We start from the raw sequence: 23,530 nt of genomic DNA, 5'->3' as shown, positions 1-23,530 counted from the left end.
ACCCAAATTTCTGTTTAGTATCTTTTTATTTAGTACAGCTTCTTCTTAGTACAATACTTTGCATCCTCACCCTCAGATAATCATACTTTTACAGTAAAACATTCAACATATAAATGTCTTGAGGAAACAGGCACAGAAATGTTTTTGTACGTTTAAGTTCTTTAAGTTTTCCTTAAAGTTTTTTACTTACATGAATAGCAACCTCATTAAAATTATTATGATGTCTAACATCATCTGCTTTCTGTATATACATACTCTTTTAAACTCAGTTCTGCAAGATGTGCATCTCTTCATTTGCTGCAAGCATAACCATTTCTCATTCTAGAGTCTCACAGGTTATAGACGCATTATGAAGTAAGGGTAATTCTGAATTGCAAATTTTCCTGTTTTCATCCCAGAGTTTTCGAAGATGTCTGCAGATATACCATTAAATATTAATATCAAGGAGCCCCGATGGGATCAAAGCACTTTCGTTGGACGAGCCAGTCACTTCTTTACTGTAACAGACCCCCGGAACATTTTGTTATCTGATGCCCAGCTGGAAAATGCAAGACAAATTGTGCATGATTACAGGTATGGCCGCTAGTTGTTTTTAATGCTGGCCCGTAGAAACCATGACAGTGCTAAGCATACAGTTACATATTTTAAAGGAAATACTTAAGACACTGTATCGCCCTGTCTTCTTATTTCAGGCTTGAAACGCTAGCAAATTTGCTAATGAATGGGGAAATTACGTCATCTGAGAAACTCTATTAAGTTTTTGAAAATACAGAAGTGTCTAAATCTGAAAACAGTTAATATGACAACAGTGTTTAAAACTGCCTCTTACGTGTTATATTGTTGGGGCATGTAGTTTATTAAATCCAGGTAAATTTTCAAAGTTTCAAACTAATGACTCCAGAGATTTTAGCTCTACATTTTAGCACTAATATCCTAATACGGTTTGAGTAAATAGAAGTTTGATGTTGGATATATTGACTCAGCCAACATAAAATCTGCTAGGAGTTTTGATTCTTTTTATTTCGCCAGTTCATTTAAAAGCTGAAGACCTACAAGCTAGCTATGAGGGTAGATTAACTTAGTATGAATATCCCCAAACCCTCTGATGTTACATTTGTCTCTGGAAGTTGCAGCGTTTTGTAACAGTTGTGCTTTTTGCTGTTGCTTTGTTTTTTTTCAATTTGTCCCCAGGCAAGGTATCGTGGCACCTGGGTTGACTGAAAATGAATTGTGGAGAGCAAAATATATCTATGATTCAGCCTTTCATCCAGACACTGGTGAAAAGATGGTCTTGATTGGCCGAATGTCAGCTCAGGTACCCATGAACATGACTATCACAGGTTGTATGATGACCTTTTATAGGTAAGTAATGGCGGTGTTACACATATCTAATTTGTAAGCAAATGGTTAAGTGAAAATCAGTGTTATTTTAGAAGATGTGTAATAAATATTTGAAAATGTAAAATTCTGCTTCTTTTTCTCTTCTCTCTCTGCTTTCCCTCACACCCACACTGATTAGTGGTTTCCTCTAGAAGTAGCTGTGAGATAAGCCCTTGGCCCCTTCTACTCCTTCACCAAATATCCCTCTTTTCCTCTCCAAACTGGGAAAGTTGAATGTTCCAAAACCCCATCCTTGTAGGAGGGTTGTGTGAAGGACAAAGAGGCGGAGATACGTGGGAATCTCTAAGCTTAGAGATTTGGCATGTAGGACATACTTTCTGCCAAGTAAGTACTAACTATGCTTCTGTCCTTCATTAATCAAGTTCTCCAGCTCCTGTTGATCCTTCTATTTCCTTATAGTTCTTGAATCACTGATACAGTGAAGTCCCCAGAAGTCAGTGGACTTCTGTTAGTAGTCTTTGTGTTAGAAATATTTTTGTGAAACAATGCTTTGTTAGCAAGAATTAATGGAAATTTCACAGGAAATAATAATTGTATGCTTGAAGCAAGATTTTACAAATTCTTGACTCACCCATTCCAGAAAGGCACAGTCATTTTGGAAAGCACTCTGCTGTGTTTTTAAAAAACAGCCAAGATAACGAATAAAACAATCAGTCTAATTGCCCATTCACGAGTACTGCTTTCTGTTAAGTGGTTATTCTTTTATGCATGTTCTGTTATCATCTACAATACTTATACATAATATAATAATACAGCAGCTCTATACTTTTTTCTTTTTTTTTTTTTTTAACATTATTCACATAGTCACTCAGATTCAAAACTAGGTTGTTTTAGCCTGGAAGATGTTGGTTTATTAGGACCAAACCCTTAGCAGAAGATTTTGTAGAAGTGTTTAGATGATGCAGTTTAGGCTCTGTCTTACTGCGTGCCGCTGTGTTCTGGTTACTGCTGGTCACTGGGAGAAGCAAATTCCTCATTATACCTATGAGGGCTTTTAGGCACGCAGTAAAGCAATGTGAGTCATGCCTGACCTTTGCAGTGGGCCTAACATCCTCTACCACCACAGTAGCAAGGAAACAGGAACAGATGAGTCAGGAAAGAGTTGCTCATGCGTAAGAAGAAAGGAGAAAGAACAGCAGTACTGATGGAGAAAATCCAGCTAGTTTATCACTGTTACTTTGGTTTCTCATTCAGATACCAGAAACTAGAGGGAGTAAGAATACAATTTCAAATTTCCGTTATCTTTCATTTTTTGCAGTCTTATGAAATAACTTATCTTCCTATTTCAGAATCAAAGCCTCATGACAGACACACACCTTCTTATTCTAGCATCTCTTCCTTGCTTTCCTGCTTGTTGCAGAATAATCCGTACAACTACTGCTTTTTTTTGTGTGCTCTTAATGTCCATTTTAGCCCTTCAGTGAGAACCACATTTCTTTATTGTCACTGCCACATTAGCTTGGCAAATAGGGACTCTGAGACTTGTGCAGAATGTTTGTTTTTTTGTTTTGCTGCCCCCTCACGCACATTCACAAGCCAGCACCTTTGAGTCCTAAGGCATCTGCATACTGGCAGTGGCACCGTTTATGAGAACTCCTTGTGCTTGGTCATTTTGACCCATCATTAATGCTGTACTGAACCAGATTAATTTCTGTGCTGTACCTGTACTCCTTAAACATCCAGATATTTGCATGACAAATAATTTTCATTTTGGAATGTCATCTTTGGTTTTCCATGTATCTGAATGTTTTAGTGTCTTGGAGATATATTAAACGCTGAGGTCATATTAGCTTTTTGAAGACTGAGAAGATAAACTGTATCTCTTAAAACCCAATTCTCAGTCACTTATGGAGCTTTTAATGAGAACAAGTCAACTGTAAAGGAATAATAACAATAGGAAAGTATTCTAGTTCTTAACAGACATTCTTTTTTTTTTTTTTGGGAGGTTTGCTGTAATGGTTTTGTTATTACTACAAACCGTTGTCCCAAGTGAACCTTTCAGTTTATTTTCAGTGCTTTTAAAATCTAATCTTAGGAGTAGCTTGTAGTTTCATTATTAAGACAGTATCTCATTGACTGAATTGTTTTATTCAGATGAACAAGAAACTGCATGATTGCTGCTTGCATAGGCTTTTCTTGATTTGTAATCATTTTTCTGTGCTGTTGATTCGACTGTGTTTTCAAAAATGCTAATAATTGTTTCTCTTTTCAAGAACGACACCAGCGGTGGTTTTCTGGCAGTGGATTAACCAGTCCTTCAATGCTATAGTAAATTACACGAACAGGAGTGGTGATGCCCCAATTACCGTCAGGTCAGACACTGAACCAGATACTTCTGATATGTTTATAAGTTGCTCTCTGATGTACTGGAACAAGGTTGGTCTTTACAGTTTGAGATGATAGATAAGTTTGTTTATCTGTGTTTATTATCATTCTGATACTCATAGACAAGAAGCCTGAGAATGATGGAGGTGAGACCTCTGTTTCTGCCCTTAAAGATAAGCCTAAGCACCTCAGTCATAAGCACTTTATCAACAGCACAGGATTTAAGAGCAGTCTGTGTTGCATTGATCAGTCACCCACTTGAAAATGCTCTCACTTTGGTGTTATACTAGGGTATTTCTAAGTTGATGTGTTGTGTAGATCTCCAGGTGTCTTTCAGTGCTACCTTCCTCTCTGTGTCCTGCAGTGTAGTGCACACAATACTCTGTGCTTACTTGCAAAGAGGACCTTTCAAGGAATTGGTCTGTACAGTACTTTAATTGAAGGCAAAGAGAGAGATTAAATAGGTGCAGAGAGCTAGAAATCATGAGTAGGAGACTGTGGAATTGCAGTGCTTAGCTTCCTGGTTTTGAGACTGGCTTTCCTGTAGATGTCTGGTAGGAAGCAGTGGATTAGAGGATGTACAGACACCTCTGAGCTAGTAATTATATAAAGTGTGGTTTAGGGCATATTGAGTAGGATTTGGGTGTTTACAGCATAGCTACATTTATGGTTTTTTTGTACAGTTGATTTCAATTGTTCTTGCAGACATGGCCTTAGAAATCTAAACTGATTTTATTAGTTTAAGCAATTAAGAAATTAAACACAGAACTAAATTCTTGAAAGTGTGCATTCAGATGCAAGAGAAAATGCTGAACAGATAGCAGTGCAGAATCAGTAGAACCTGGTTCAAAGTTAAAATGTTGTCTGCATGTTGTTTCTACCGATGGCGAAAGAAAAGTGTTTAATTTATTGTCCCATTTGACTGTTCCATCGTTTTCTTACTGCAGTGTCACAGAAAGGTCTACTTTTTAAATTTCATAGGTGGAGGGGGATAACTGCATGTGTAAAAGGCTGTTATTTTTGAAAATGCAATAAATGTAATTGTTGTGCATGTGCAAACATTTTTATTTTTGTTTTAGCCAGCTGGGAACAGCCTATGTTTCTGCTACCACAGGTGCTGTTGCAACAGCTTTAGGACTGAACGCACTAACAAAGGTATCACCGATACTTTTTTCCATTCTTAATGAGATTTTTGGCGTTCTATGAAATGTCTCATTTCTCCTCCTGTGCCTATGTCATGTTGTGCACAGCTCCCATTATGGAGTTGTAATTGCCTTCTTTAGATCCCAATCTTATTTTTCCCCCAAATGGATGCTTTTATATATATTTTTAAATGTCCTATACTTGCTGTTTTCATAACACAAAAAGTATCCAATGTAAGTGCACTTTTTTGCAGTTTCTTTTTAACATGTCAAAGTATCCAGTGGTGTTTGAAAGTTAATTGGAGTGGATGTGTAATTACAATAATGTGGGACTGTTAAACCATGAACTGTATGGGTGTGTTTTTAAGGTGCAGTATCACTTCTGCAAACATGGAAGCCTACTCTAGGCTGGCTAAAGAATACATAAAGAGGTGCTTCTCTTAAATGCAGAAAACTCAAATTCTTTCAGGAAATGCACGGCATGTTCAAGAAGGAAGATTTTTTACCAAAAAAAAAAAAATTCTATTTTATACCTCTCTGTTTATGCTGTAGTATACTAGGAGTGGTACAGCATTGACAACCAATGCAATTCCAACTATACAAGACATAAGCTAGGTGAATAGCTTTGCACAGTGAGTGCCTGTAGATGCGAAGAAGCTATTACAAATGCTGCTGGCTGTAACCTTGCCAGTGGAGGCAGTGAAGTTAAGGTCTGTTTAGTGTTACTGTTGGGCTGACAAGCGTGCTCAGAAGCTGACACTTGTCTGCAGTGATGCTATTAAATTAAGATCATTTTTGCCAGTCTCCTGACAGCACTCACCTGACTGAAGTGCTTATAACTTAGGTCTTGTTTCTTTTTTTGCCTTTGTCCCACCAGTGACTTTTTGCTGAATTTTAATTTAAAGGAAATTAATCTGGTCTGTCATGAACACATGAAGCATCTGAATATGACCTTTTGAAAAAATGATTATGTAATAATTTTTCGTTTTTTCTTTTCCCTCTGTCCTTTTCATAGCATGTCTCACCTCTTATAGGACGATTTGTTCCTTTTGCTGCTGTTGCTGCTGCTAACTGCATTAATATTCCACTAATGAGACAAAGGTAGGGAAAAGAATGAAGATCACTCATTCTAGAAGAAAGGATGTTATTGAGTTTTTAGATCAGCAAGGTACTAAATAAAGAACATTATGTATCTTTAACCTGTTTCTGAACCTTGCAAAGACCTCATGCATGATCTTGTTTTGATTGATTGATGGTGACACGTATAAAATAGAACATCCTTATTCTCTTCAGATAAATATCCATTTAGTTTTTCAGTCTTAGATCTCAGAAACCAAGTACCTGTCCTTCAAGACACGATCACATGGGCCCTTTAGATACAAACTGCACTTTGGAAAAATATAATCATCTCAAAAATGGTGCTTCAAATCCCACATACAGAAGTTAGTCATAGAAGTCAGGCTTTGGAGTTCTATTTAATTATCTGAGATTACAGAAATATGCACTTTCTCAGCAGCAAAGTTTTATATATATGTTCTAATTTGACTAGGACTAAGAGTAGAAATAAGGAAAAACAAATTAAAAGCATCCTCTTATAAACACAAAGTTATAATCAAAAAAGGGAATCTTTGAAGTTTATATTCACAGCAAAGTTCAATCCATGGTATTTTATTTCCTATAGAAGATGGGGAGAAGAATTAAGGCAGTCCTCAGTATAAATGCCCTTCTGTCTGCTTCTCACTCTCTGAAAGGTTCTCCCCAGAATGCAAGTTTAACACCTAATCCTGTGCTTAAGCAAAAGGTAGAGAATAATACGGTTATAGAAATGTAGTTAGCTTTGTGCATGCTTGTATGCTTTCAAATATGCTCTTGACAGTTAAAACGTAAACCCAGACTAGCATGCCAGAGAAGGATTTCACAAAGACTTGTTTTAGTTAGTTAAACTAATCTTTCTGTATTCCCTGTGTTGTCTGTGGAAGAGGACAGACTACTCTGAGAGCAGTCCAGAAAATTTTACTCTTCTGAATTTTTTTGAAGAAACCTCTCCCTTCTGTGTACTACAGAAGTAATTGATCTTGGAATATGTGTGACCAGGTTCAAGTGTCAGATTGATGTTACAAATACTCAATTGTTCACTTTTTAGCATATTTTCCCCCAGACCTTTCTCTGTCTTTTGAAATATTTATGCCAAACATGGAAAATAAAATAAATAATATAATTGTTATATTTGACAAATTTAAAGATGAGACAGATATGTTGCCAAAAAAGTGGATACATGTTTGTCAGTCTGTTATATTTTTCCTTCTTATTCAACAGGGAACTAAAGTTTGGAATCCCCATCACAGATGAGAACGGAAACAGACTGGGTGAATCAACAAAAGCAGCTCAACAGGCAATTACTCAGGTGGTTATATCAAGGATTCTTATGGCTGCTCCTGGCATGGGTAAGAGTAACTTCAGTCAAATACAGCTCTTGATTATGACTTCCTAATGTGAGAGAGACCTTAAATTCTATATAAGTGATTTTCTCAAAATCAAATTATCTTACAATTATGCATGCAGTATTTATATTCGTTACATTTTAAACCTACATTTCTTACTGTAAAAACATCCACAGTATGTTACACTGAAGTGCAGCAGATCAGTTATTGGGATGCATTTGCAGAAATGATACAGATAGCAAAGGAATGGTAGCAAGTTCTGCTTGACTGGAAGTGGTTTACTGAAAAGTAGATGTTTTGACCTGTGCCAAGTTACTGAACTCAGGTTTAGTTATGTGTAAAATTAGAAGTTCCACTTACTGGGAGAGTCTGCTTTTCTAAATAGCAATCCAGTATCTGGGTATGTGAAATGAAAGCTCAGTTAATAACAAACAGTTGTGAAAATTGAGTTACAGTATCGGTTTATCTAAACAGAAAGTTAAACCAAAGTGCCTTTTTCTCCGAAGTTGACTCTCTTTTTATTTCATTTGCAGCAATTCCTCCGTTTATAATGAACACATTGGAAAAGAGAGCATTTTTGAAGGTTAGTCTTAGATAATCTATGTATATGTATTTTGCATACTAAGTTAATACTTTCATGTATTTAAAATACTTTGAGTCTTGATATTTTCTTCCCAAGCACTCCTGGAGTCATCATTGTAGAGCATGCTTTACAGCTGTTGCTTTCTTTGACTTTCATAGACAGAGATATCTTGGTTCTTTTTATCATTCTGTAAAATTAAGATATTGTGAACTTTTTTGTTATTCTAGTAATTATCCTTAAAATGCAGAGTTTCTCCTAATAAAGAAACCTTCCTTTTATCAAGACTCGGCATGTAGCTTATGCAAAAAACAGTGAAACTTTGTATAATGTTTTTTTTTTTTACCCAGGATGAAGAAGCACGGGAAGTTGTTTATTTCTATTTCTTTGTCTAGGATATAAGTTTCTAAAATATTTCAACTTTATTTCCTATTTTTTCTGTTCTTCACACTTCTTGTGCGTAGCTTGATTACCCTTGTCCCCCATTAACAGGAAACACTATTGCTCAGAATTTTAAAACAGGAAATGTGGTGGATGAGTTTTAGAGTAAAAGTCTGTCCCTGCTGCTTTTATCTCCCAAAAGAAGTGAAACTGCAGTGCATCCAAATATACTACTTGCTTGCAATGTAAAGAGCCCTATCCTGATTTGACTTAATTGCTGATGGCTTTTGACCCATGCCCTGTGTGAAGAATAACTTGAAGCAGCTGTTATGTTCTTGAGAACATAATACTCAGAACACTAGCCTTTGTTTAAAAAAAAAATTGTTAATTGAGAACAAAGATGATTTTACATGTTTTCAACATGAGAGAAATGTCAAAAATGCAGTGAATTCAACTGGCAAATACATGGCATTTGTGAAGAAATTGTGAAAATTCTCAGGGTTTGCAGACAGATCTATTGTTTTTGTGCAGTATAATCAATATAAAGGTGTTGTGAATTTTTCAGATCAGCAAAAATGAGCGATTTCTTCAGTGACTACTCAGTGGTCTTTGGTACCATCATGACCGTTTATGCTCACCTGTTCCTCCCCCTCAGCCTCAAAGACTGAGCAGAGGTGAAACACTGCTCTGCAGGTAGTCAGCTGTAACACTTGGTAGAGATTAGTATTAAAACCATTAAGGAATGAGCTGCATTTCTAACAAGCAGCTTCTGCATGTTCTCTTGAGGTTTCAGTCACACCATCCAGAGAACGCTTTACTAACTCATTTCTCTTAGCCTGCTTTGCACGTCATCACCACTCTTTAAAAAAAATCTGGTAAGCTTGCCAAAGCCTACTAAGCAATATGCAAGGCCAGAAAATAGTCAAATGGTTTTTAAATAATGAAGAAAATAGAATGATGTTCTGCAGTAAGATAGAAAGAAACAAATCCTTCTGGAATGCTGGTCTCGGTGATAGCAGGCTATCATCCTCTGACACTTAAAATAAGATACAGATTATATAATTCTATTCATCCCATATTCTGATAGTGTTTTGCATGAGGACATTTTGATTATAACGTTAGTATAAATTACACTGTTCCCAAAAGTTATTACTAGAAAATGATTCAAAAATGTTTTTAGAACACAAGCACATACTTGCTGGTTCAAAACGAATCTTATTACTTCATCAGAAAGCTCTGACAATTTTTTGTCTGTGTGTGTGTGTGTGTTTTTGCCTTAGGTTTCAGCACTGGCTTTGGCTGCCTTTTATGCAGTTAAGCAGTCTAGTGATTCTTGATGATGTATACTGGCTATATTATTTTTCCCTACTGACATGCACTTGACTAGCTGTGTGCAGAACCAAATTTATTTGCTGCAGCTGAAGGATCCATAAACAACTGTGCCCTGAGGCACAGGGTTTTAGTTGCAGATAACCTTTCTCCTAAGGAAATACTTCATTTCTTTCATAGAAACTTCTGAAAATCTCAATTGAAACTGAAGCGTTTGATTTATATTACCACTCTTGCATCTTCAGCTGCTGTTTCTCTTCTGTTCTGCATACTGTGTTAACATTCAGCTTGATTCCAGAAACTTCCTCTTATGTCCTTAAAACAAGCTATCTGGGATCTCTTAGTCTGCAACTAAAATATGTATTCAAAGGTGCTACAAAACTAGAACAGAGCTTCTTTTTTAAAAAAAAAAATCTTTCTTGAATGCATTATGCCTTAAATTATTCCATGCATTTCTAACTTAGCTTTTCATTTATTTCCTTGAAAACAGGCATAGCTAGACTGGGAAAACTGAAAGGTTTGGGGATCGAACAGTAAAAGGAACCAGTTAGAGAGGAAAAAAAAAAACTGATTCCCCTTTTGGGTTTTGTTGGTTTAATTATCACTTCTCAATTTTCTGTTTGTGCTAACTGCTAAAGATGCCACAAAGTCATCTGGAAGCGAAATCCTAATTTGAAACTGCCTTCTTCTTTAGTTAAATGATAGATTTTTAACAGACTGAATTCTTCTGTCCTCTTGTATTTCTCTATTTTATCTCTTTGGAAGGATGTGTAGTCTCTGTTTGGGACTTGCTTTACTGTTTTTAAATTGTTCCCTGGGCATCTATTGACCTTCTAGGGTCAGTGTTTTTACTTTACCATCTCTCTTAATTAGTGCAGTCTGATAAAATTCTTGAAAAATAAAGGCTATAAATCAGATCGGGCACCTTGGCAAAATTGTTCCACCAAATGAAATAGATTTTATTTATATTGTCTACACTAGACACCTATCAGATTAATGACCAACTCAGTTGAAAGCTGAAAACCAGCATCTATTACTATCATGATACTCTTCAAGTCTTTTTAGCTATAACAAGATGTTTGGGGCTTTTCTGTTATGTATCTCATACTGCAATGTTTATCATCCCTCTCCCTTAATTCTCCTCATAGACTGGAGCCATTCAGAGTACCGAGTTTGACTTTCCATCAGTCAGTCTCTTACCACTAGAACTCCCCCAATATATAAAATTTAAAGCCTTTTGAGTAAATTTATCCCAAATGAGAATCAAATGAAGGTATGGTTAGAGGAATGCCAGAACAGTGGAGCACAGCTGAATTCAGTCTTTATCCTTCTTGCTTGCTGTCTTTTTCCATTTATTATCTATTGTTACAGGTTACTGCTGAATTGCACAGCTCTTCCTGCACTCATTTCTGGATTACAGATTGACTCAAGGGAGAAGAAAAAAGAGGAACAATCTCCTACATCATTTCTTCTCTCAGGCTCTGGAGAAAGTTTAATACACAGGATTGTTTACCGTGCCTCTTATGCTGCTGTGACCTTACTTAGCACCATCTTTATCCTCCTGTGCTTTCTAAATTTCCTTTTTCTATTTCACATCTCAAGTACTGCCTGGCTTTTTGTTCATGTTCACCAGTTTTCCCTCTGACTTCCACATCTTGAAAACTAATGCCTCTTACAGAAAAACCATCACGTTTGTTGAGAACATCATCCACTATAACACATTTTTACTCATTATCTATTTTGTTTAAAAATCAATTTGCTGTTATTGTAGCAGTTATATGTCCTACTTGCTGAAGGCACTGTTCTTATTATAACAAAAAAGCCCAGTACAGCAGAGTTATTTGAGTAGGTCTGGTTTTTTTTCATTAGTAATTTCAACTAGAAATCTAACATGGGTTAGGGGAGGGGATTCCTCAATCACTTAGAGACCTACAGGAAAACTGTATTTCTTGGCATGTGTTCAATGTTGAGGAATATAGTAAAAAAAAAAAAAAAAAAAAGAAAACTCTACATTATGGGTTGCTTTCTCTGCTTAGCCTCCCCCCTTCTTCCACATTTTTCCTTTAATAAAAGGTGTTGAGGTGTTCTCTTGCAGAACTGGAGTGTATTAGACTGTGTGGTAAAGGGGCAAGTTCCTACACATCAAAGCAAATCATAGGACAGGAGGAAGGGTTAAGAGGAATAGACTTTTTTTTCCCTTGGCACCTTCCTTATTTTTGCTTGGCAGTTGCTGTGGTGCACAGAACAAATCTCCTGTTCTGTATTAAAATCATTTGATGTCACCAAAGAGAGCTGTAGCCAGACCTGGATCTGCAAAGGAATACCTAGCCCAAATTCACTGTGCCCTCAAGAGGCATGGCAGCACATTGCACCAGTATCACCATTCCAGACTTTGACTGTGCTGCTAGCTGTGCAGGCTTACACGACTCAAAAAGAAACTGCCCACATACTCAGGTCAGGACCAGTTCATAAATAAAGCCAACAACCTACTAAAGTTTAAGTGACACTCTGAATAACAGTGTATACGTGTATCACTGGGAATTTTCTTATTGCTTACAAAGGACTGAGATCAGGCTCTCACACCAGAGCTCAGGCTTAAGGAATGCTGGTAATTGTGTTACCATCATCATGTAAAAGTCTTTCAAGTGCAACCTGTCCCTACAATTCAAGAAACAGGTTTCCAAGAAAATTGGAAGAAGAAAAGATGCTCATAGTCACTGTGTACCTTTTATTTTTAACAGAGATTTCCGTGGATGAGCGCTCCCATTCAAGTTGGATTAGTTGGATTCTGGTGAGTGATTTCTTTGGGTTGTCTCTGCTATTTTAAGGTGTAACTGCAGGTTTTTTGGAAAAAGTAGCAATATTTGCACTTTGAAAAAAAGAAAAAGCTATGTATTATAAGGCAGTAAGGACAAGAAGCTGCACAAATAATATATTCCTCCAGTGAGCCGAGAATGAGACTACAGCAGTTGCTTTATTTCCACATCTGTAACTGATAATACCGTTAAAAAAAGCAAGTAGTTAGTAATGAAGAAGCTGCCAAGAAAAGAAGGGGTAGGGGAGAAGAAAGGGAGTGACAAGAAAAGGCATGTAGCAGCTTGATTAGAAAAGATGCTTTGCCTGCTATCTCCATAGACAATAATTGGAATCTAATCCTGTCACTTGAATTCTTAAAATGTTTGGTTAATGGAAGGTTTGGTTTGCTGTTGTGTAACATTTTATGTTGCTATGTACACCAATACAAAGCACTGAAAGGACAAATGAGTTTTATACACATTTTAAGGCTGGTATTGATGCTTTTAAGTACTAGACTGTAGCTAAATGATTTCATAAGATGTAATGCAGTGAGAAATAGGGTACATTGCATTTAATGGAACTTTACGTCACTGTCCACACTTTTTTGCCTAGAGAGTTTCAGATTTTCTTTTAGCACCCTAAATATTGTAAACCTATTTTTGTTTTCTCTAGTCTTGTGTTTGCAACACCCCTGTGTTGTGCGCTGTTTCCTCAAAAAAGGTACGTATTCCTCTTAGGTTATTTTTTCTTTAATGTTACACTCCCAGATACATGCAAGATACTGCAAAGACACAAACAAATTGTCATTGCTTCCCAGAGCATACAGTCTCAATTCCCATATAACAAATGTGATAAAAATGAGAATATTCATAAAAGTAATAGTTACGTTACTCATCAGTAATACATAGTTGAATTGGGCTCACTCATTTACAAACTGCTAGCAGCTTCAGAGATGCAGTGAAGTAGGGATACAGCAAGAAGAGAGGTTTGGGTGAGTAGTTTAACCATGGCATTTCAAGCTGGAAACTTCCCTGGTTATAGAGAACAGCACTTGACTGTATGTGCTTATTTGCAATTTGATTGTTTTTCCAGAAAGAATTTCTCTTCAATACAAGAAGAGCTCAGTACTCAAAACTCTTAGAGAAAATATTTGTTATAGCTGAGATCAGAATGGAACCTGGATGGGTTACCTTCAACTGAAGTTAACTCAAATTGCAGGATGTACTATAAACAGGGTCTTAAATTCAACTAACCTGTCCCTCTCTCATTATTATTAGTGGTTGTCAGAATTACTACAGTAAGTTGACAAGCTGCTAAATGTTTAAGAGATGCCAGCTGGAGCTAAGTTGGTTAAAATAGTGAACATGTGTAGTTTTTAACTTCCAAAAAAAAACACTTAGTTCTCATCTGATTTAACTGAATAGCAAAAAGCACATAATACCATCTGTTTCCTTGCCTGGCATAGCAAAGAACTGTGGTTAAAAAAAAGCATCACAAGGCTACCTGGAGATGACTTGTTTCGCTAGCTTGTCAACTAGCATAGAACTGTCACAGTACCACTGTACTGTGGTACAGTTCTTGATTCTAACCAAGACTCTGTTTTACAGGAAGATTAGATCTCAAACTGTGCTTAGGAAACTGCAGCTATTTACATGACCTGGCAGCTGAATTCACTTGACTGTGAGATGGCTCTTATAAAAATAAACATTTTATTGAACTGAATAAAGTCAGGCAGTAAGTTAAATAGGTAAATACATTATATTTAAGAAAAAACATCTTTAGGAAGGGAAGTTTCTAGTGCCAGCAACAACCTTAAGCAACTAAGTAGATTCCTACCCTCATGATAGTAGGAAACTAGCTGTTTCTTGATAGAATATCTCTATTGCCTTTAACTGGAGGTTCATTTGCCCCTGTTCTGTGGAGTGGTTTCTCATAAAGTTCAAAAAAATCTGAAAACTTTTTTCACAATCCAGGAATTTTAAACAGATGCATCATCTATCTTACTTGAGATTCAAGTGCTTGTTATATATAACCATCTTACTGTTTCTTTTGCTCAGTTCTATGTCTGTAACACGCTTGGAACCAGAATTGCAAGCCAAGATCCAGGAGAATTGCCCTGAACTAGAACGCGTATACTTTAATAAAGGACTATAATTCAAGGAGGGGAGAATATCTGTCAAGGAGGACCTTGAACTTATTTTTGAATTGTGTGCCAACATAGTTGAAAAGGAGAATTCACTTTTAACTGATCCTTTTGTTAAACAACTTTGATCATCTACATTATTTTACATTTTAAAACTTTCCTTGTTGTAGTGTTTACATTACAAAAGGTCATTTTGTCCACTTTGGTATTGATTAAAAGTTTAACCATACATATCCAAAAAATGTTTACATAAGCTCTCAAGCAGCTACAATAATAAACAAGCACATAAAGGAGAATACTATTACATTGGATTTGCCACCTGTTCCAGTAACAATGGGGCAGGGATCTTTTTCTGAGAAGTCATAGAGCAACTGAACGAAGTTGCCATCCTCTGCCAGCAACAGGACGGGTAGCTGAACGTGTCAGGAGGTTGTGCAGGAAGGGCTTTTTACCAGGAGGTTGGTTAGGTTGTAGGTTTTCCCTGTTGGCACAGAACCTTTTCTTTAAGGTAGACATTGGAGGAGCCTGGAGCTTCTGCACAGTGTGGTACTGCTCAGCAATACAGGCTGCTTTCTTCCGCAGATCCAATTTTACCAGCATCATGTTGTTCTGCAGTTCTGCCAGTGTTTGGTCCTGCAAAAGGAAAGATATTTATATATTAAGAAATGTGACAAGCCTAACTCCTTAGTTACTATGAACTGAAGAGGATAAAGTGCCTTTGCTGAAGTTCACTAACCAGTGTGGCCATACTGGTTAAAAGCCTTTATGGCTTTTTCTGTCACCAGTATAGCAGTACAATAACAAAATAGAAACAGTAAGGCTAAGAAAAAACCAAATCCATCCTGCTGCAGACATGTTGCCATAGCAGCTATGACGGAGTGCAGTAGATAAAGGAATGAGAACTCTGAATTCTCCTACTGATGCAGACCTGGTGCAGACTGACAAGTGACTGAACAGGAACAGTTTGGGTCTCCTTTAGAGAGTTAAATATGCTGCCTGACTCAGCCACTGGAAGGTTAGCAGTATAGCTCCCCTAATATAATAGACAGTATGTGCCTAGAGGATACGTCATTTATATTTTTAGCTACAAGAACTTAGGTTTATCTGCTGATTATGTCAAAGTGCATAAATTACATCCCTTGCACCTGCAACAAAACAGAACATTACCTGTCTAGCCAGAATGTCATCACATGTACAGAGGGTTTCTCGAAGTTTCCCAGCACTTGTGCTGTGGCAGCATGCCCTCTCTGCAGACTGAAGAGACTCCCCAAGTTTTTGTAATTCCAAACGCAGCAATCTGACATTCTACAGGAGGGAAAAAATTAACAGCTAGCTTTAACATCATTCTAGAAACAGAGCCACTCTGAGGGGTAATCCAGACATGCAATATCAAAGGAGATTCATCTGAGTAAGGTGCACTGGGATCACAAACACCAACACCTTCTATATGATAAAGGTTTGTTTTCACAGACCCCTTGCTATCAACCATTCATTTAAAAACCTGGAGACAGCAGCTCCAAATGGTTTTAAATTGGCAACCTCTTTGCCCTGCAAGAGTTCCCTTCTGTAAGGGAGATGGAGTTACCTTCTGTCCATCCTCCAGCTTCCTGTCTACATCCACAGTAATGGGTTTGGCAGAGGGAGGTGGCTCCAATAATTTCTGGTACTTGCGCAGCTCTAGGAATATAGAAGATGTAGTGAGCAACAGTTCATTCATAAGCTTTAGGTTTTTCTTAAGTCTAGAATCCCCTTCAGACAAGCTGCCACAGGCAAGCTGAGAAGAGAAGAGCTTTCAGTTTGTGCAGACATGCACAAACATTCCAGGCTTTTCCCTTTCAGTTAAGCAAAGGGACTCAACATTTTGAACAGGGAAACGATCCTGCCCTGAAGCGCATCATGCAAAAAAAAATGAAAAGTCCTTCCTGTCCATCCATCAAGTTATTCCTATCTTCTACAACTACAAACAGTGGTTACAGAATGTCTGAATCCAATATACCTTGCTGAAAAAGCATCTCTAACCCTCTGTAAGGATTGCTTGGGCATAATTCAGAGCAAGTGCAGCATCACCGCCTTACCTGCTGTTGTTGTATTCAGCTCCATTTGACATTGCTCCAGTTTGGCTTTAGTATCTAGCAGCTCCTGTTGCAGAGCACACGAGGCAGCCACTCGCTTTGATCGACGCAAGCCTTGCTGCCCTGAGTCCTTTTGCGTAACATCCAAGTTCTCCAACTTTTGTTTTGCCACCTGCAGAGCAGCTTGGAGTTCCTCAATCTTCTCATCACGCTCCTTAAAGCGAATTTATTCAAAGGTTAAAAAAGATTTTAATACAGCTTTTGCTCCCTGATTTTTTCAGGGTCTTTTTTCCAGGAGACATTCTCAATAATTCACTTCCCACATTGAACCCAGCAATTAATGTCCTTTAAGTGAAGATAGTGAATCTATTTTTCCTGAGAGCCTAAACCACTTTTTCCAGCCTGTTAGCACATTTTGGAGAGTTGGCATCTTCAGAGAGGCCTGCAGCAAGTCCCAGAGGCCACTCATACTATGAAAAATAGGGACAGGCTCATACTCATCATCACAACTACAATTAAGAGAAGTTCACAGAACTTAAATTATCTGAAAATTGCAAAGCAAGTAACGAGCAAAAAGAGTAAAGGAGGAAAATATAACGTTGAACAAATCAGGGAATAAAAATGTTTACACATTAGCTTCCAGATTAAGGGCCAAAAATCTGAAAGCCCAATGAACTGCATAATAGGCAAGAAATGAAAATTGTGGATCAAGTTATCAAGTAATAGCACAACAGAAAGCAAAATCCTTCCTCTCAGCCTGCGTAAGTCACCTTCTTGGACTCAAGTACTCAAGTCCTCTTTCAAGCCACTGCCAGTTTCCTGATGTCATTCCATTCCTCTGAACAAACCTGGATCTCCTCCTGGTAGTAGTCAGTCAGCGACTCCTTCAGGTTATTAAGCTTGTCCTCATACAGTTCCTCCAACAGCTCCTTCTGGGCATCAACATGTTGGCTACAAAGAGAATGGGCAACTATATGCATCTCGATCTGGCAGTCCTTGGTGCTGCAGCACACCCTGAACAAAGGGAGGGTGATCCACATAAGCTGTACCTGCACCACTGCTCCTTCTGTTGTATGTGCTCCAGCATCTCGTTGCAGATCTCCTCACGGAGACGCATTTCTAGTTGCAGCTTCTCCTGCCGCTCTTGCACCAGCAGTTCTCGCGCAGCTTCTACCACACGCAACAAGTCCTGTAAGAAGAAAAAACACTCTTGCTCATACTGCACAACAGAACTAAGACCTAGAAGAAACTAGCTGGTCCCATATCTCTAGGCTGGGGTGATCTAGGTTTCAAATGCTTTTAGTCACCTGGAAAAAAGTTGTCAGGTTTGCTCTTAATTCATTTCCCATGGGATGGTGTAAACAATAGTGTGCTCCAGATGGAGCTATCTCCTTAGCAGCTTCCTCTACTGCACTGCCTAAGAATGCACCTGCTTTTGCTACCTTGACACATTACAACTTAAGTCTCTGTAGATATGCATCTTCCATCCCCCCTTGATCTTTCAGCTATTCCGGGTGCCCTCTTTGAGTATTCAGGAAGTTTGATTGTTTTTCCTCAGGTTAGCCATCTGTTTTGCTAATTCTCTGATCAAAATTTCCCTTAAAAGAGATTATGGGTCTGCATCTGAGCTCTTACTGTCCTTATTCTACAGGTGGCAAAGTGTTCAAAATTAAGCATGTACTTCACATGTAGAGTAACCGTGGAGTGTCTTCCTCACAGATTCCCAATTTACAGTGGTTTAAGGTCCCATATCCTTCTAAGGTTCTGTCATCTCTTACAGTGCTGAGTTCCAGACCCACCTCCCAGACCAAAGCTAAGTCATGCTCTTGCTCTTCCATCTATAAAAGTTACAGAATAAATCACAACCCACCTCCTTCTCATACATGGAGACATCTGCTTCATCCTCACTGTCCTCTGATTCCACTTCTTCCTTTGCCACTGCCTCTGGACCCTGGCTGGTTCTCCTGCTGTGCTCTTTGATGATTGACTGTATGGATGGCAGTCCCACCTTTGTAGGAGGAGCCTGAACAAGCTGGAAGGGAAAATATTATTACTAGTACACAAAGCCTAGAAAGCATGTAGTCTTTAAACATGGTACTTCTCTGCAACTTGTTAAACTTTTCAACGTAGTAGAAGCTGTAGTTACTGTGGAGGTAAGAATCCACTATAAAAGCAGAGGGAAGAAATGCAAGCATTTTCCCCGCCTTGTGATGGGAAGGGACTCGTTCCCACAAAAGCAGGAGGTATCCTGAGCATGTCACAAAGCTCGTTTGTTTTACTTACCTGACTGGCAATGGCTGAGAACTTGGCTACATACAGAGTTTCATCATACGTAGATGCACACTGATTAATGTTGACAATCATGCAAGAGCGCCCACGTCCAGTGAAAAAACCCTGGAACACACGGGTTAGCTTGCTGTCCCGGAAGGGAACCACAATCTGCTTCAATCTATGGGGAGAGACAAGAGTGAGCCCATGGGAAAGCTAAAACAGCCTCCTCACACCCTCCCTGCCAAATTCCAGGTGCTCACTTGGACTGCTGGTTCTGACGGAGGGCAGCAATGCAGCGCCCCAGGGTATGGAGGGAAGTATTAATGTTGTTCGCTTCTTTCATTCGGTCCCCGCTTTTCTGGTCTTTGCAGCGCTCTGACCCCGCGAGGTCACACAGGGAGAGCCTGAAGAAAACACAGATGATATCACCTGACCTGCTAGGTTTGTCCTGCTCTCACCAGCTTTACAATTCAGTCACCTTGCGATCACCTACCCTGCTCACCCTCCCGGTTCCCTCAGGAGGGCAGAGAAAGCCTCTTTAGGGAAAATTTGGGCTATTTCTGGACAGAAGGACCTACCCCAAGTATGAGGGTTAAACAAGATAACACTAATACAGGCTTAGCAGTGACACATTCAAAGATCCTCTGCCAGTCCCCATGACAGCCACTGATCCAATTCATTTCCATATAACTACATCTGAGGAACAGGCAGCAGCAGTCAGATCAGCCCCACCACAAGGGCAAGGTTACTCATGTTTACCTTCAAAGAGGCTGGGAAATCTCAAGTTGCACTTGGCAGTACTCCTCACAAATTCCTCCACACTATCAGCTGCAGGCCTTAGGAGCGGAAACATTCGCTCCTCCCAAGTGCTTCCAACAAGACCTTCCTTAAAATACTTCTGATATCCCAGATCCATAGCAGTTAAGACAGGAAAAAAAAAACAAATCCTAGAAAGCATGAAACTCACTCGCTGATTTTGGGAACAATTTCACTGCCACCTCCTTGCAAGTGCAGAATCCGAATGGAGAAGACACTGTGACTGTAAAGAAATATGCAGATATTTAAAAAAAGGAAATGCAATATTTAAAAAGTTCCTCAGAACTGTATGTCTGTTAAAAACTTCCCATCCCAAACCTGCGACTGGAGTTCTGGTTCATGTGGGTGCTAGCAAAACTCTGGTTTTTCCGACCCAGTTTCAGGAGCTTCCAGGCCTCATCAGCATCACGGACATTGATCCAGTTTAGATCTGGAAAACCAGGCATGCATTGAGCAAGGCAGTTAAGAGACTGTAGCATTTTCCTGATACTAATAAACTTCATGTTCCCCTTATGCGAACATGATGCCTGGGCATCAAAAACTTCTGAGGGGCTATAGAGGACATCATGCTCCCCAACAGGTCACCGCTAAGCCACCCACTCAGTCCTTAAGTCTCCCACACGTGTGATCTACCAGGGCCCATTTAGTGGACCCCTGTAAATATCTTTCAGTTAAATGTACCTTTCACATAGGGGTTGCCAGTCTGGTCTTCACAGAGCCGCAGTGTCTGCCTCTTGCGGTTCTGGCCAGGTGGAGTTGGTTCTAACAAGTCGTAGATTAACTCATTGTAAATCTCAAAGAAGGAGACCCAGATGGAAAACTGCACATCTCCCGTGGTGGTGGAGAGTGAAACACGATCCAAGTCAGCCCAGCGAGGGCCCACTTCTGGGCAGGAGGGAAGAAAAAAGAAATGATTGCAGCCTTTCACTGGTTCAACCTGAATGGTTCAGGTCAAGGCTGAGGTGTCTTTCTTCAGCAGGAACACAATCCCAGACTGAAATCTCTTCTATGTACCTCCTCCCGTTTGGACCTACATTAACGCCTATGTCCAGCCAGACAGCCTAAGGTTCCCTTTAACAGTATTTTCCTTTGTATGTAAGGATTTATGTACTTGTTCTGTACTCAAGAAGCACAGGATACTGCAAGACAGGACTCTTCCCAGGGTAAATGAAGTTTTAGTCCTTGTTATCTCAATTATGCCCTGCTTTTGGATACCTCAGCTAGTAGTTCCTGTTTCTGCATTTGATAATCTGGCACAAGTGCTCAGTGCAACATATCACTTTGGCACTGTGCTTTCCGGCAACCTCTACAGCATGGCATTCATCTGCCCCATAACCACATCTCATGAATCAAGTGAGTGTCAAGTAACTTTTCATTTCACAAGATTTAGTTATTAAGTAGCAGTGAATCTTCATATATTGATAAGACAAAGTTCTTCAGCCAAGAGATCCTCATCTTTCAAAGAGAAAATCAGGTACTACAGCACCTTTGCTCCCTCATCCCACAACAAAGCATCCAAATAGCTATTGCCCTTTCTTCCCCATCCTCCAACAAGCAGCAGGTAGTACATACCTTCTGTCTGGCTGACGTCTGAATGGCTGGTAAGGTGGCTAGATGAAGAGAGGCCGGCAACTCCACTGTCAAAGCTGCCACTGGTGGTGGCCTGGAGCTGAGATTCAGCACTATGACTCCTTTTTAGTGGCGTTAACAGCTCCTCCTGCAAGGAACCAAAGAACATGACCATGTAGTACAACACCATCCTTTCCTTATGATTACTAAGCCTCCTAGAAGCAACACGCTTACCTCCCACAGGCCCCCCCGCAGCATGGTTTGTTTCTTGGTCTCTTCCTGCCGAACCTGCCTGCTGTCCAGCCAGATCACCTCATTGGAGAGCGAAGGCTTCAGGTCCATGGCTTGGTACAGCCGGTCCCCCACACTATTGAAGATGACTGCTAAGGAGCGAGGCAGAATCCCACCATCTTTGATGCTACCTGAAGCAACAACAGCAGCAAGCTGAGGATTCAACATGAATGTAGAAGCACAGAACTACCTCAATAGGCTAGTAACCTCACACTCTCCTTACCCTGAATGGTGTGAGTCTTCCCTGAATTGGTGATCCCATAGGTGTAAACCAGCCAGTTCTGCCCATCCAGTACATCCTTAACCACCTGTTTCATTGTCTCATCAAAGAACAATTTCTGCCCCACATCTGGTCCAAAAATCTGATGCAAAACACATGAAAAATGGCCTCATGTAAGTATTTCCTAAGTTTTGAATGCAGGTGATTGTTCAAGAAATAACTTTCCTTAGTTCCCCTTCCATGTCGCCTACATTATGAACAACACCACTAGTAATTCCAGTCCAAGCCCTCTACAAAAACAATCTGTCACTTGCTTAATCTAGTAACATCCAATATTATTATCCAGTATCACAGCCTTTAGGATGTTTAGAGCTTCAAGAGCAAAAAAAAGTTTGGCATTTGCTTCTGAAAAGGTTGGCATTTGCTTCTGAAAAGGTTGGCAGGATCAGATTTAAAAAAAGAAAATTAAGAAAGTAGCAACAAAAACAAGCATATAAAACTGTACAAAATTACATGGTTCACGAAGGTATTACTATGTATTAGTAAGCCTGCAATGCTGGTTTAAGCTCAAAAATCTTCCAGATTGTTTGTCCCAGTTACCTACCTGAGTGAAAGAGAACCTATGTGCTGCTTGTCCCACTCCACGTTCTGTGCTCCGCATGGTGAAGGAGTCCTTGGGGGCTCTTAGAAGAAGGGTCTCTGAATTCTCAATGCAGACACAACCCTGAAAGAACAAATAAAATCCATCATTTCAATGGCTCACAAGATGCCGTGGCATAGACAGCAAAGGAAGATAGCTTCTCCCAGCAGGTACACAGGCACCTAGCTCAAGAGACTGCTTCATTCAGCATCTCACCTGGTCTTCCCCTTTCTCCAGCTCTGTAGATTTCAGAGGTCGAACTCTCAGATACACCTTTAACTTCCCATTAATATCTTCAGCAGCAGCCTGCAAAATCAGCACAGATTAAGCACACTAGCCAGAGAGGTAGTACACAGCTGTGTGGAAGACACTCAGCTACACTGACATAGTGCTCAGTAGCTAATGTGTGCTTCACTGGTGTCAAGATCAGCAACAGCAGAAGATAAGCCTTCTTATGCATTTCCACATGCAAAGTCTTTTTTTTATGTAGTGAACCAGACGTGACACCAAGACCAGCCCCACAGATAAGCACCTCACTAGGAGGCACCACGCTAACCACAGCTTTCACAAGCGCACTGCTCAGAACAGAAGCAGCTCCCCCCCGGGCCAACACTTCATTCCAGGCTCTTTTGAAGCGTCCCTGTTGGCCCTGCACCGCAGCCCCTGCGCGCTGTGCGTGAGATATTGCACCCAGACGTTAAAACAGCCCTGCATACACCAGAGGAGCTCCAGCCTCACCTGCTGCGAGCCCTCGAGGTTGGGCGAGATGGCGGAGAACTCCGACAGCAGGGCCTTGCGCACGTCGGCCCCGAACCCCGCTGCGGTGGACTCGAGAACGGGCGAGGCCGCGGCCTCGTCGTCGGAGAAGAGCCCCGGGGAGGCGAGGGCTTGCGCCATGGCGTCTCGGGCGGCCGCGGCGGAGCGAGGAGGGCAGCGGAGGTGTGCCGATGGGACCGCCGCCGGCTCCCCTCGCACGGGCCCTACCGAGGGGGCTTCTCCGCACGCACGTTACCGCCGGTGCCCGCCTCGGGAGGGCCCAGCTTCGTGCCCGGCCCCGCAGGCGCAGCACTAACCCCCACCCCTCCAGCCCCACCGCCCTCCTCTGAGCCGCGC

General features: G+C 40.0%; 2 protein-coding genes across 3 annotated transcripts in view; one reads left to right on the top strand and one right to left on the bottom strand.

Annotated features, from left to right (window-relative positions):
• Window positions 1–14,780, top strand: part of SFXN1 (sideroflexin 1) — a 25,382-nt gene extending 10,602 nt beyond the window's left edge. The window contains exons 2-11 of the mRNA XM_035559867.2: window positions 399–573; window positions 1,192–1,362; window positions 3,615–3,713; window positions 4,806–4,881; window positions 5,884–5,969; window positions 7,185–7,312; window positions 7,843–7,892; window positions 12,341–12,390; window positions 13,068–13,115; window positions 14,453–14,780. Coding sequence (XP_035415760.1) covers window positions 410–573; window positions 1,192–1,362; window positions 3,615–3,713; window positions 4,806–4,881; window positions 5,884–5,969; window positions 7,185–7,312; window positions 7,843–7,892; window positions 12,341–12,390; window positions 13,068–13,115; window positions 14,453–14,549 — 969 coding nt within the window. The 5' untranslated portion in view covers window positions 399–409 and the 3' untranslated portion in view covers window positions 14,550–14,780. The remainder of the gene's footprint in view (window positions 1–398; window positions 574–1,191; window positions 1,363–3,614; window positions 3,714–4,805; window positions 4,882–5,883; window positions 5,970–7,184; window positions 7,313–7,842; window positions 7,893–12,340; window positions 12,391–13,067; window positions 13,116–14,452) is intronic.
• Window positions 14,140–23,530, bottom strand: KIF20A (kinesin family member 20A). 2 transcript variants are annotated; one of them, XM_035559866.2, is made up of 18 exons: window positions 23,156–23,530; window positions 22,634–22,723; window positions 22,382–22,501; window positions 21,781–21,919; window positions 21,501–21,688; window positions 21,270–21,414; window positions 20,379–20,579; window positions 20,016–20,127; window positions 19,849–19,920; window positions 19,142–19,285; window positions 18,894–19,059; window positions 18,481–18,642; window positions 17,660–17,799; window positions 17,459–17,561; window positions 16,614–16,824; window positions 16,124–16,215; window positions 15,706–15,843; window positions 14,140–15,171 (listed from the first exon to the last, which is right to left on the bottom strand). In XM_035559866.2, the coding sequence occupies exons 1-18, from the start codon at window positions 23,312–23,314 to the stop codon at window positions 14,899–14,901; spliced, it is 2,655 nt and encodes an 884-aa protein (XP_035415759.1). In that variant the 5' UTR covers window positions 23,315–23,530; the 3' UTR covers window positions 14,140–14,898. The 2 variants fall into 2 exon arrangements, with proteins under 2 accessions (XP_035415759.1, XP_035415758.1); XM_035559865.2 differs by having other exon boundaries at window positions 20,379–20,582; window positions 23,156–23,528.

This window comes from Cygnus atratus, chromosome 14 (assembly GCF_013377495.2).
Source record: "Cygnus atratus isolate AKBS03 ecotype Queensland, Australia chromosome 14, CAtr_DNAZoo_HiC_assembly, whole genome shotgun sequence".
In the NCBI taxonomy this organism is placed as follows: Eukaryota; Metazoa; Chordata; class Aves; order Anseriformes; family Anatidae; genus Cygnus; species Cygnus atratus.
This window is presented reverse-complemented; position numbering and strand designations above follow the sequence as displayed.

Coding starts and splice junctions, on each gene's coding strand:
- KIF20A (XM_035559865.2), bottom strand. CDS start 23,314: ATGGCGCAAGCCCTCGCCTCCCCGGGGCTCTTCTCCGACGACGAGGCC. Junction 22,724..23,155: donor ACCTCGAGGGCTCGCAGCAG/GTGAGGCTGGAG, acceptor CTGATTTTGCAG/GCTGCTGCTGAAGATATTAA. Junction 19,921..20,015: donor AACCAGAACTCCAGTCGCAG/GTTTGGGATGGG, acceptor ATTTCTTTACAG/TCACAGTGTCTTCTCCATTC.